Below are 12,596 nucleotides of genomic sequence, written 5' to 3'. Positions count from 1 at the left end.
CATGGGAACTTGACTGCTTTTAGCTGACTGAACCAGGAGAGGCCACGTTGCTTTTTTTAAACATCAGGCCATGAGTGAGAACAACGCTATTCGGATCCAAGACAGCACTACTTAAACGACTCACACAAAAGGCCTGAAAGCAGGAGACCCCGAACAGAGAATACCATCATCTCGGATATAGATGTCGATTTTTTCCTGATCCATGGGTCTAAATGTAAATTCAAATATGTGCGTTTATTTCATAGCTAGGTTCATTCTTAGGTCTCCAAGGCCAGGTAGGAACTTGGGCCTTGAAGCATTAATGAGTCCCAGTGTTTTTATACTTCTCTAAGAGAATTTGCATCGGATTGCTCTTAAATATTAGACAGGGAATCAGGCTCAGACAACACACTCACCAGCCATTTGACCGTGGCTAAGCTACTTAGGTTCTGTCCCTCAGTTCCCTGCCTCACAGACTGGCTTGGAGGATTAAATGAGTCAGTATTGGTAAAGGGCCCAGCCTGATGCCCGGCACACAGAAAATGCTATGTAAGTGTCAGTTAAAGAAAATCACCGACAGGGGCTAACACAACCGGGGCACAAGTGGGAATGAAAGTATATTACAGACATTCACAACATTAATGAATCCAAAACACTTTCCCCAGTGGAGACAGCGTGGAGTTTACTAATCTGTTATAAGACACGCCACGTTTACACACACATGCACGGCAGGTGCACGACGTGTGGAGAGGAGACTTTCCCTGGCTATGGACACAGGAAACTAAAAGAGTGAGTCACAAGGACAAAAGTGATAGTAATTACTGAAGCCACACATTAGGGCCTCAGAGAAGATTTCAATGTCTTTAGCCTTGAGTGTGCTATGTCTTTGGTGTGTACTTGACTTGCAGACAACTTCAGACTGCTGCCAATGAAGGAAATCAGGCTCGGGGATAAATGTTGATTAAGGATTAGAATAATACACATGATGTTAACTATTCCTCGATAATTGAGAGTTCCTAGAATAGTCTAGAGGCCAAGACTCCTCCTCAGTCATGCTTAATGGAAGCTGTGGTAACACCTGAGGGCTCTGGTCCTCTGGCCAGTAGCAGCTATGACATGGACGGAGCAGAAAGGATATCTTACAGGGTCAAGGGCACCCACTTATAAGCCATCAAGTCAAGGCTGGGACCACTCTGGCCTCACTCCCCGGGGCCTTCCTGCCTTGCAGCGCAGGCTAGCCCTTGCCTCTTGAACTGAGTGCTGAGCTACGGGGCAAACTTGGAGCCACCTTCCTTCTGCATTTTTATGCCAGGAGGTTGAGGCCTGAACCCTGCAAGGGGACGGGCCCGTCACCCGCTCACCGTGGTCACCTTGGCGGCAAAGCCGAGCCAAACACCAGCCACTGACTGACCTGGGTGAAGGTTGGGGGTGGGGCCCACGCAAGCAGGTTCACTCACCACAGAATCATCGATTTCTGCCAGGCGTGTCCGGTGTTTCCGCCCCAAGCGCATTATCTTTTTCCACGTGTAATAGTACTCCACACACTGAGCCACCGTCTTAGACTTCACCTGCCAGGAAAGCCAGCCCCAGATCAGCTCGACAGTGGGCAGGGTGCCAAGCCGCGAGCTTTTGTGGACATTTAATTATGTAACGGGTAATAGGTGTATGCAATTCAACAAAAAAACGTGTACAGTGAACAACCTCCTTCTCATGCTGTGCTCCCTCCATCCAGGTCTCACCCGCCCCACCCCTGTTGCACAGCTAACCCCTCTTCTTAATGTCTCGGGTATCATTCCAGAATCTCTTTACGTATATACCAAAGAACACGAGACTATACTTCTCACAAAAGGCAACACACTGTATATGCTGGTTTGCAACTTGATTTCCCCCCCCCCACAATATAGCCTGGAGATTTTTTTCATGTCGGCCCATAGAGAGCTCATTCCTTTTTTTAACCCATAAAGCAGCACGCTTTTTCATTTCATGTGCTTGAGCGTATCTGGCTCTCCGACTGGTTGACCTTCAAAATCTATTTATGAAAAATGCTCCTTAGTAATCGAACAGGAATGTAAGGCAAAAGCGACGACGGCAAGAGCTTAGTTTCTGCAGGAAACAGGCCCTGCCCTGTCTTCCCCCAGGGGGGCAAAGGTACATGTATTTTAAAGAGGAAAAAAAATGCCTTTGTGTAGTTCACAGATCTCCAAGTTCAAGAACGTGGGCTTTCTGGAGGCAGATCAAAGGCTGGCAATGCTTGCGGGAAGTGGGAAGCCAGCCACCCAAACTGCGAGATGAAGGAGGTCCCCCCCAGAAGTCGTCTCCTTCTGAAACTGCCCCCTTCACACCAATTGGTATCTTGAGATTCTACACCAGAGTCGCTCAGGGAGTGAGGACACTGTCTCAGAGAGCACTTGCTGGAAAGGCCGTGTTGCCTGACAAGCACGACACAGGAGTCCGTCACCAGGCAACAAGGTGCGGGCCTGTGAGGGGTGAGGCCTAGGACAGGTCAGTCCTGGGGGAGGGGGGCTTTCTCCTCAAGAAAGAGGAGAGCATGGAGGCTACTGAGCTTACAGGGCAGCAAAGAGCATGGTGGCCTCCAAGGTAGGGAAAGGCAGGGGTGAATATAGATGTGGAGAGGGGGGCAAGCAGAGGAAAGTCTACCTGTTCTGATTCTCATCCACCAAGGAAAGTCCTAGATTAAGGACAGGAGACATGTACCTGGTGGGTGGCGTCGGCCCAGCCAGTGAGAGCTGTTGCCTGTGACTCTGTTCTCCATGGACCTGAACATCTTAATGAGCTTAATAACACAATATGGCTCCATTGTTCATTGATTTTCTGAAACACTGAGTCATTTTAACTTTTAGCCTAAACCACCTCTCAGCCAATTAAGGCCTGTTAAGTTCATTATCTGCTGCAAAAGTGCTATTTCATCTGTGTACAGAGTTCTATTTTGCTGTGAGATGCTGTATGTACAAAGTATTATTATTTTTATTATGACTGGCATTATGATTAGGGGCCCAACTCCAGAAACTCTGCTACTGGCTAGGGGGAAGGTGCATATCTTCCCTTCTCTAATATCTCAGAAAAGTAATTTGTCAAGAACATGATAAATCTGTCAAATATACACAAAATAAATCATGTACATTGTAAACCAACAGCCTCCGTTCTATTTATTCTGATAGGTTACATAAATTCCACATTTTTATAAAGATAAAAATAACTCCCCACCATGTCCAAATAATTGAGGTCCTCCTTCTCCCCCACAGCCCTGGCACCAGGCAATGCCACCCCTGTAACAAATACCATCTTTCACCAGACAGGTAGGAGGCATCCTTTTCATGAGCGTGTTAAACCAGTAACCAAATATTTCTGTGTGTCTTTAGGTATATAACTTCCCCAATTCAATTTCAAGTGAGCGAAGGGAAAAAGCATGCTTACCATCTTCTGTACAAAAATAAAGTCTTTGCTGTAAGTGGCTAGTGCTTTGTTAAACAGTTTTCTTTCTAGGGAGGTCCACTTGTCCGAACCTACAATAAAACAAATGTAAGAACACAGCACAGTTCTCCTTACTTTTTGGTGCTGGCCTAGTTAAGTCACAAAACACAACTGGTTAGCAAGTGGTATTAATACATATGCAACTCCCAACTCCTGTTTGAGCCAAAAAAAACCAACGTAGTGTAATGGTTAGCAACTCTAACACCTGGGTTCAAATCCCAGCTAGGGCCTTGACCTTGGCAAGTTACTGAACCTAAGGCTCACTTTTGTTACCTACCACTGGGAATCATTCTAATCGTCCTCAGGTTTTGCGGTGTTTGGGAAGGTTAAAGAAGATAATGCACCAAAAGTGCTTAGCTTAGTAACTGGAAAACAGTGAGTGCTCAACACATTGTAGTTACACTTTCTGTGTAATTATGATGTTCACGGGTGTAAGCATTCATGTGGCATTGCTTCTCGAGATTTGGCGGTTTCGGCTGTCTCCACCCTCAAGATGCTCACCACCTAGTGGGGAGACAAACCAGGAGGCCACAGTGTTCAAAGTGATGGCTGTGATGCTGAGATAGAGGTCATGTGCCAGTGGGGCACAAAGAAGCAACATCACACTGAGGTGAGGGCCAGGCTTTTAGGCAGAGAAAACACCTGGGCTTTTATTTCATTTTTTTCACATTTATTTATTTTTGAGAGACAGAGTGTGAACAGGGGATGGGCAGAGAGAGAGAAAGAGACACAGAATCTGAAGCAGGCTCCAGGTTCTGAGCTATAGTTCAGCACAGAGCCTGACGCGGGGCTCGAACCTACGAACCGTGAGATCATGACCTGAGCCGAAGTCGGATGCTCAACCGACTGAGCCACCTGGGCGCCCCTGGGCTGAGTTTGAAAGGACACACAGAAGCAATTCAGGCAAGGAGGAGATGGAAGGGAATTCTGGGGAGGAAAAGGGGCTGAGACAAGAGTAAGATGATGGATCCATTTATTCATTAAACAGGTATTTTTTAGGTGTCTACTATATGCAAGATACCACGCTAGGAAAAAAGAATACAAAACCCTAGCATCTCTAAGCACTTACTACGTGCCAGGTTCTAAGTACTTCACAGACATTAGTTATTTGGCTCCGTCAATAACCCTGCAAGATAACTGTTACCCATTTTACAGATGAGGAAATGGGGATGTTCAGAGAATGAGCAGTAATCCAGTAGGGTTCACCTACAGGCTTCTGGCAAAGAGAAAACAGATGGGGCTGGAGAGGTGAGCAGGACCAGCCCCTGACAGAGCTGCAGACCAATGAGGAAGAGGGCCCCCGCAGTGCTGGGTTGGTGCATCTGCGTTGGTGGCTGGACTTGATTTTCACATTTTTCCCCTTCCATAAAGGAGAAAGCAGGATATGCAGATGATCACACAGAGTGGTCCTGGCCTGTTTTGCACAAGAAATGAGGGTTATTCCTAAGAGAAGTCCTATTTCTGGGAGCTCCAGGGAAGGCTCTTTGCAGAAAACTGCTTCATTTTTCTGGTTTTGTTTTGTTTTGTTTGTATTTGCCACATCTCTAATTCTTCGGATGGTGCACGGCTGGGCCTTTGACTTTGACATTCCTCCACTTGTCAGAGCTGTAATCCCCCAAACCATAGTACTTTCCCTCCTAACCAGGATAAGCCCAGGATTTCCATTGCGCTATGGTTGACTGCTGAAGTTGAAATTGCAGGAAATCTGAATTGTTTCTTCCCTTGGAAGGTTCAGCCAAAATTAGTGAATCAGGCTCCTTGACAGAATGTGTGAGTCAGTGACAGAAACTCAGATTGCTGAAATAAACACCTTCTCTGTGTGACTTGGTGACAGGTCCTCAAGCCAAGTGCCTCTGGCTCCAACTCAAAACATGCTCTGCAGGGTTGGGCTGGTGCAGAGGTCTAAAGCATGGGGCCACCATTGCCTGATTTCTTTGGTTTGCAAGTTTATCTCTTTACTTCCAGAAGGAAAGCAGCTTTGTGATTAATCCCCAACAGAAAGAAGCATCTTCCAGAGGTTCTGGAGGCTGGGACATTTTTGGTTGTGCACCCATCGCGACAGGAAGGAGAAGAGAGTCTGAGTGTTGGAGAAGCTGTGCTGGGTTGGACGTGAACAGAGGGTTGGGGTTCTGGAATGGTCCCATAAGTGTTCCTCAAATTCTGTCTAATATTCAAGGCCATGGGGTCCCAGCTCCCATATGCACCCCTTGCTCAGGAGCAAAGGTAGAAAGAGACAGTTTAGCTAAATGACCAAAGGGCAGTCAAGGTTCTTTTTAGATATCCATCAAAATAACAAAAAGGTAACAGGAATCAGAAACACAATGATGGAGGGGGTGCCTGAGTGGCTTGGTTGGTTAAAGTGGCCGACTTCAGCTCAGGTCATGATCTCACAGTTTGTGAATCTGAGCCCTACATCGGGCTCTCTACTGTCAGTGCGGAGCCCACTTAGGATCCTCTGTCCCCCTCTCTTTCCGCCCCCCCCCCCCCCCCACTGGTTTTCTCTCTCTCTCAAAATCAATAAATAAACTTAAAAAAATATATAATGGTGGAAGGGATCACAATGGGGACATGTCACAGCAGCTGTCCCTGGACAAGCTACCCCACTGCAAGTCCAGAGCCCATGCAGCTCTGGGCTACAGCTCAGATGGGGAATCATGCAACTGAATCAAGAAGAATCCTTTCTGCTCTCAGCCAGACTATATATTTCCTAAAGTTAGAGTGTGGCTCTAAGACCTGGTGGGACACTAACAGGGCCATGCAGGCTTCTAAGGCCAGCGCCCAGCCTCTATGGTGGACACACTCCCTCCCACACCACGCCAGGAGTGGAATCGTCATGTGATTACCGCCTAAGCAGCAGTGTTACATGACCAGGTCTACTTTTCATGTTCTATTCATTTTTGAGAGAGAGAGAGAGAGAAAGAGAGAGAGAGGGAAAGAGAGAGAGAGCAGGGGAGGGCCAGGGAGCTTGTGTGCAGAGTGAGAGATGGCTCCTGTACGTAGTCCTCTGGGCTGTGCTTTAGTGTGCAAGACAGCACTGTGTACGTGTGTCTGTCCAACAAGCTTGTCTGTGAAGTGAGAGGCAGAGGCAGGGCCAGACAAGCAAGTCCATTCTCACACTCACACGAGAGCAGGGCTCCGTCCTGATCACGAGATTGCCCACGGGGCTGGGAACCCGCCCTTGCTTGGGCTCCTGCATTGGCTTTGGCCTGGGAACACCTGAATATGCTCTTCTCAGATAAGGTCACTATGTTGTGATAAAAAGGGGTGGCTTTAGTCAGGAGACCACAGGCTGCAAATCTGGTTCTGCCACTCACTACTCCTGTGGCTTCGGGCAAATGTGCTCAACTTCTCTGGGTCTCCGTTTCCTTTTTGGTGACTGACGGCAGCGGTTGGTCCTAAGTAGATACATAATGAATGCCACTGGCCACTTGGAGAAGAGATTCCGAGTCAGCGTAGGGCTATGGGACACACACTGTCCCCTGCTGATGTGAATTAGTGGCACCGGTGAAGGCCGCGAGTCCTTGCTGATATTCTTTGTTCTGCGTGTGTATGATCCCACAGCCTTGCTCTGGGCTGCTGGGAGTTCCCTGCCCCTGAATTCCTTCTGTAATCCTCTCAAGGAAAGGCTCAGGCATCTCATTCCTGGAGACTCTGACGGGAGTGCTTTTCTTATTTTTAGACAAGGTTCTAAGCCAGCCCTTGCTGGATACTGTGTCTTGGACAAAGCCCAGGATAAAATGCAAAAGCGAGGCGGGGGGCTGCCGCTAAGCCTCCCCTTGCTCTGCCCTTTCTTCCTCTTCAGGATCCCTGCCGTCCACACAGCATGCACACAGGGTTAGTGGGCTGACGTTCCCCTGGCGCTCATTTGTACTACCTGGGGACTCCTGGCTATTGGGCTGTTATCAGCAGGGGCCCCTAACAAGCCGATTAAGGCTAATTACAAGGGGTCTAATTAACTGAGGAAACTGGTGCTGGAACAGTATCCAGAGGAAAAATGTTCTGAACTCCAGTTGCTGGGAAACAGGCTCTGGACTGTGGCTAAATCTGGAGTGATCTATAGCGAACCCAGGCAATTAAAAAGAGACCTGGAGGGGTGAGAGAATTGGGCACGGAATCTTCTAAAGGGGGCCCTCCTGTCATCCTTCCGAGACTTAAAAAAACTTTTGTGATGGTGCCCTTACTGCACAGGCACAAGGAAGATATGTTCGTGGTAGGAAAAGGGTGGACTGTTTTTAAATCAGATCTTCGGGGCGCCTGGGTGGCTCGGTGGGTTGAGCATCAACTCTCGGTTGCAGCTCAGGTCATGATCTCACAGTTCCCGGGATCGAGCCCCACTCCAGCTCTGTGCTGAGAGCGTGGGGTCTGCTTGGGATTCTCTGTCCCTCACCTCAAAATAAACTTAAAAAAGTTTTTAAATTAAATTAAATTAAATCAGATCTTCATTTCTGTGAAAGGTTTTCCACGGTGGGTCAAAGGATGAATGATTTTCGTAGGGGTGGAGAGTGAAGTTGGCTGATGCCAGAGAACCCCCTGGAGGTAGAAGGGAGGGAGGCCTCCAGCTGAATCCAGCTTGCCCGCTGCCCCTTTCTTGATGAGACCTGTATTGGGCAAAGCCAGCATGTAAGTATTATCAGGTCCTGCCCTTAGGTGGCCACTCTCCAGCCAGAGACATGAGCTAAGAATGCCTGGAAAATGACATCACAGCAGTGTTTCTTGCAAAGCATTCTCTCGAGTGCGTAGTTCTGTCTTCTCGTCAAACTGGGCAGCTTCCAAGACTGAAAACAGACCTTCCCCAACCGAACGGGTGCTTCCTCCAGGCATCCTGCAAGTCTGGAGTCAGGATTTGGAGCGTTTGGGGCCCGGGGAGCACCTGGGCTGTGTGGGAGCGAGACAGTGGCCTCTCTCGCGCCCTTACCAGGAAGCCTAAGTAAGGCCAGCGTCCGCACCCATCTGAGCAGTTCAATGGAAAAACCAAGGATGCAGCGAGTCCCTTAATCCCAAGCAGGCGTCCTTCTCACCCTGCCTCCCCCGGGCTCAGGCCGTCCCTGCCTGATCCAACTGCTAAAAGGGAGAGCCTCTGCAAACTGCTACCCACACATGGGTGGAGGGTGCGGAGAGAGGGCGGGCCCAGTGCCTGGGCGTAGATTAGCCTGCCGGGAGCCTCTGCGACAGCACCTTCCTCCAGGGATCTTGTGCTGGGCTCCTCCAAGAGGCCTCCAGATCTGCCCACGCACTCTGGTGTCTCTCCTGGGCCCCAGCACTGGTCACTTTTTCCTTTTCTTACTGTATGGCTTGAGATGGGATGAGAAAAGTCAGGAGTAAAGTCAGGGAAGTGATTTTCCCTGGCCTGGGTCTCTGGTCTCCCCCAAACTTGTAGCCTCTCTCGTTCTGCCTTGCCTCCTGGGCAGGGAGCTGGGGTGACTCCACACTGGCCATAGCCATGGAGCCAAAGTGAAAGGCGATCCAGAAGACAGTATCCCGGTGATGCTGACTTGACCCCGACAGAGTCCTATTATAGAGCAACCCAACAGGGCTTGGTACAAAGGCCAAGGCAGGACAGGGCCATGGGGATGGGATCCGTTCATACCCTGGAAGCAAATCGAAGGAAAGAGATAGTGGTGGTAACTAGGGCATGTGATGGGGGGGATACTCGGGGGGCCTCCTCTGGAGCCTGGAAGGGAACTAGTAAGGGATGGAGTCAGCCCAGACTTCAGAGACCGGTGACCTCCGACCTTCTGGCTCATAGTTCTACAAGATCTCTGGGGCCCAGTCTGTGATCACCTCCTGGAGAAGGCAGATGTCTGGCAGGTATAGGCAAGTCCCTTTTCCCTGGGGACACACAGCCAGTGGAATACCAACCCTTCACACCTCAGCTCCACCTCTCTTGCCTCTAAGGGTCGAAAGATTCCAGGAGGCAACAGAGTGCTTCCTGGTCTGCCCTTGGGGGGAGGAGGCCGAGGGTGGGGAACACTATAGCTAGGGAACCCAAAAAATCTTAGCAGAGTTTAGGGGCTTTCAGTTACAAAATTCTTACTATTATTTTAGTGTTTTTGTTTTGTTTTGTTTGGGGGTAGGGGCTGGCCTCTAGTCCGTAGCTTTCCAAATTTTATGATGTCACGTCACACACAAAACCATGCAATGCTTGCTAAGTATGCCGGGAAGAACTGGAGGGAATTTGGGTCTCAGATGAGGTTGCTCACAGCCGGAGCTGCCCTAGCCCAGAGGCGCCGGCCATCCCGGTCACGCCGAGGGCCGAGGGCAGTTGCAGCAGATGGTTGGGAAGTTCCTTGTCAGCAGCCATCTCACCCACTATATAAAGAAGCTTGAGACAGGCTCCAGGAGGCTGGACAGTCTGTCAGAGTTTAATGGGCAGCAGATGACGCTGGGAATTAAGAGGATTGAATTGTTTCCATGGCAGATTAGAGAGAACTCCCACATCTTCCTACCCACACTTGGGGCAGACACCACGCAGGAAATGATGGAGACAAGATTAAGAAACTGGCTCCCTTAGGCCCTCGTTAAATGATGGATTTCTTATCCGCGGGTCTGTTTTGTGCTTGTCTAGTTCCAGTAGCGGCCTGTTTGGGGACAGTGATCCAGAGGCGGACATCCAGGGCTGTCTGTGCTCAGGTGGGTGGCTTCTGAGGCCATTCCCACTGTGATGACAGGCAGGAAGACTGGCTCTTGGGAGAAGCACGTTAAGTGAGGCAAAAGATGGTGGGCACAGGGGGGCAGGGGCAGGCCCATCTGTAGAGCAGCCCTCACCTGAGGCCACATCTGGCTATTGGGACCAAGGACTAGAAAAGGGATGACTAAGTCCCCAAGCCCACTTAAGGATTTCACACCTAACTCTGCAGGGTGTGGCCAAGGCACTAAAGGAAACTTCAAATGATTATCAAGGGAGTTTTGGAGGATTCAGCCCCTGAAGATTGCTCTGAAATAGACAACCCAGGCAGGCTCGTGGAGCGCCTCAGAACGGATGGGTCTACCAGTTACTGGAAACTAAGATGTGGATTTCAACTTCATTTTGTCACTTCAGGCCTCCCCCCCCCACCTCCCCGACCATCTGTTGCCTTCTCTTCTCAATGATTTTTACTACACTCAACTCTCAAACATGTTTTCTCCTTCCCCCCATTTTGGTGATGCCATCATTAACCCACACCCATAAAGGACACACTGTATATATGGGTATATATGCCTGTATGCGTATATTATGTGTACGTGCATACATACATGTATATGGTTGCATATACATGCCCATATATATGTACAGTATATGCATGTTTATAGTATCTTTCTCCTGCCGTGAGTGTGATCTATTATGGAATGACTGCTTCCTCCTCAGACTCCAAGCTGCATGAGGAAGGGCTCTATCTATGTCTGTCATAGTCACTGTTTTATCTTACTACTTAGCACAGTTTCTTGTACTCAGGACAACAAATGCTCAGTAAATGATTATTCAATAAATGAATAATAGCTACTAGAATATGCCATGCATTGCGCTACACAGACTATCTTTAATTGTCACAAAAAATGCTCCAAGGGATGGAGTAGGAGCCCCATTTCATGCACCAGGAAACCAAGGTTCCAGAAGGCCAAGGGATGCAGGCAAGATTTGATCCCATGTCTACAGATTCTAAAGCTGAGTTGCTGCTGAGTTGTCATCTCCATGCTGTCCCCTCTGTGGTTCCTCCCCCAGTGCGTGCACCAGTCTCACCGCCACACATGCAGGCACCGACCACTGTCACCCAGCTCTTGGCACAGCCACACGGGGCTGAGCCCGCACAAAGAGCCAAAGTACCCAGCCAACAGACACAACTGTCCTGCCAGTGATGCCCCGGGGGGCCTCAAAGTCACAAGCAGCAGTTAGGACAGGACTGGTCTGTCTTATTATTAAAAAGCAACAGCACCAAACATGCAAAGAGCCCACTCTCAAGATGCAATGGGGCACAAGGCCCCTGGAGACCTACCGGCATAGTGGTAATTTGCTAAAGGGTGACATTTTAACCTGACTGGCTTCCGCAGCAGCAGCATTTCCAGAGCAGCCTGCAGACCCGAGGGAGAGAAAAGGCAAGAGTCAGTAATGCGTCCGTGTGTCCTGGAAAGACCATCACCTAACGGGGAAAAGGAGTCAGCACTGCAGAGGCAAGAGTTGGGGGTACCAGAGGGAAAGCAGAGGGAGACTCCCCTAAGTGAGGCTCCCTTTCTGGCCGGCGCCCAACGGGGCTCACTGCTCAAACATCTCCCCCAGCCCGTGCCTGTGGCCAGGGGGTCATGTCAGAGAAAAATACAGGTGGCAGTTGAAACCCCACTCCTTCCTTAGTGGAGGCCCCAGCCTCTGAGAGGTGGTAGGGTCTCCTCTGAATGGAGACGGAGTCTCTGGGGAAAGGCACCACAGAAATGAGTGGGTGGTTTGGGACTGTTTTTGCAGAAAAATCACGTTTCATTACAATTTAACATAAACAATTGTATTAGCAATAACTGTACTATAGTATGCGGTACTTTCCAGAAAAGCCTAGCTAATTAACCCTTTCAAATATGCCCTCCTTCAGCCCTGTTGACGTTTTTAAAAAAATGGCACATGTGGAGTTGGACAGTAGATGGGTTGGGGCAGAGCCAAGGTCTAGAACCTTGCTTCTCTAAGTGTGGTCCGTGGATCGGCAGCATGGGCATCCCCTTGGAGCTGGTCATAAGTGCAGACCCTTGGGCCCTGCTTCCAGAATTGCTAAAACAGAGTCTGCATTTTAACAAGATGACCCAAGTCATTTGTGTGCCCATGAAAAGTTCAAGAAGTGCCTTCCTGCCACACTTAGCTTAAAGGATTAAGCAGAGTTCGCTAACATTCTAGAAAATCCTTGAAGACTACCAACAATCTCATGAACAGGGAGTCCTGGGACAGTTGTTTACTTCGACACTTTCATAAAATCAAGAAGCAGGAGGCTAGATCTGGTACAAAAACCCTGTGTTTACTGAAGGGGAAACTGAGGTTAGTGACGGCATGCTCTTGCCAGGAATCCAGGTGGACCAGGCAAATGGTCAGCTCCGGATCCCAGGAAAATGGCACTGAAGGTCTGGTTTGGGGACACCAAAGACCTGGGTCAAAGGTGGAAGAATGTTGGTGCACA

At 49.2% G+C, this 12,596-nt stretch overlaps 1 protein-coding gene across 3 annotated transcripts in view; it reads right to left on the bottom strand.

The window, feature by feature from the left end:
* TRERF1 (transcriptional regulating factor 1) overlaps positions 1–12,596 on the bottom strand; it is a 208,681-nt gene that overhangs the window by 14,699 nt on the left and 181,386 nt on the right. For all 3 annotated transcript variants that reach the window (XM_039242675.1, XM_039242677.1, XM_039242676.1), the window contains 3 exons: positions 11,442–11,517; positions 3,415–3,503; positions 1,437–1,547 (listed from right to left, as the gene is read on the bottom strand). In XM_039242675.1, coding sequence (XP_039098606.1) covers positions 1,437–1,547; positions 3,415–3,503; positions 11,442–11,517 — 276 coding nt within the window. The remainder of the gene's footprint in view (positions 1–1,436; positions 1,548–3,414; positions 3,504–11,441; positions 11,518–12,596) is intronic.

Source organism: Hyaena hyaena, unplaced genomic scaffold (genome assembly GCF_003009895.1).
Source record: "Hyaena hyaena isolate Hyena2069 unplaced genomic scaffold, ASM300989v1 scaffold_211, whole genome shotgun sequence".
Lineage (NCBI taxonomy): Eukaryota > Metazoa > Chordata > Mammalia > Carnivora > Hyaenidae > Hyaena > Hyaena hyaena.
Note: the sequence above shows the minus strand (reverse complement) of the source record. Positions and strands in the feature narration are given on the sequence as shown.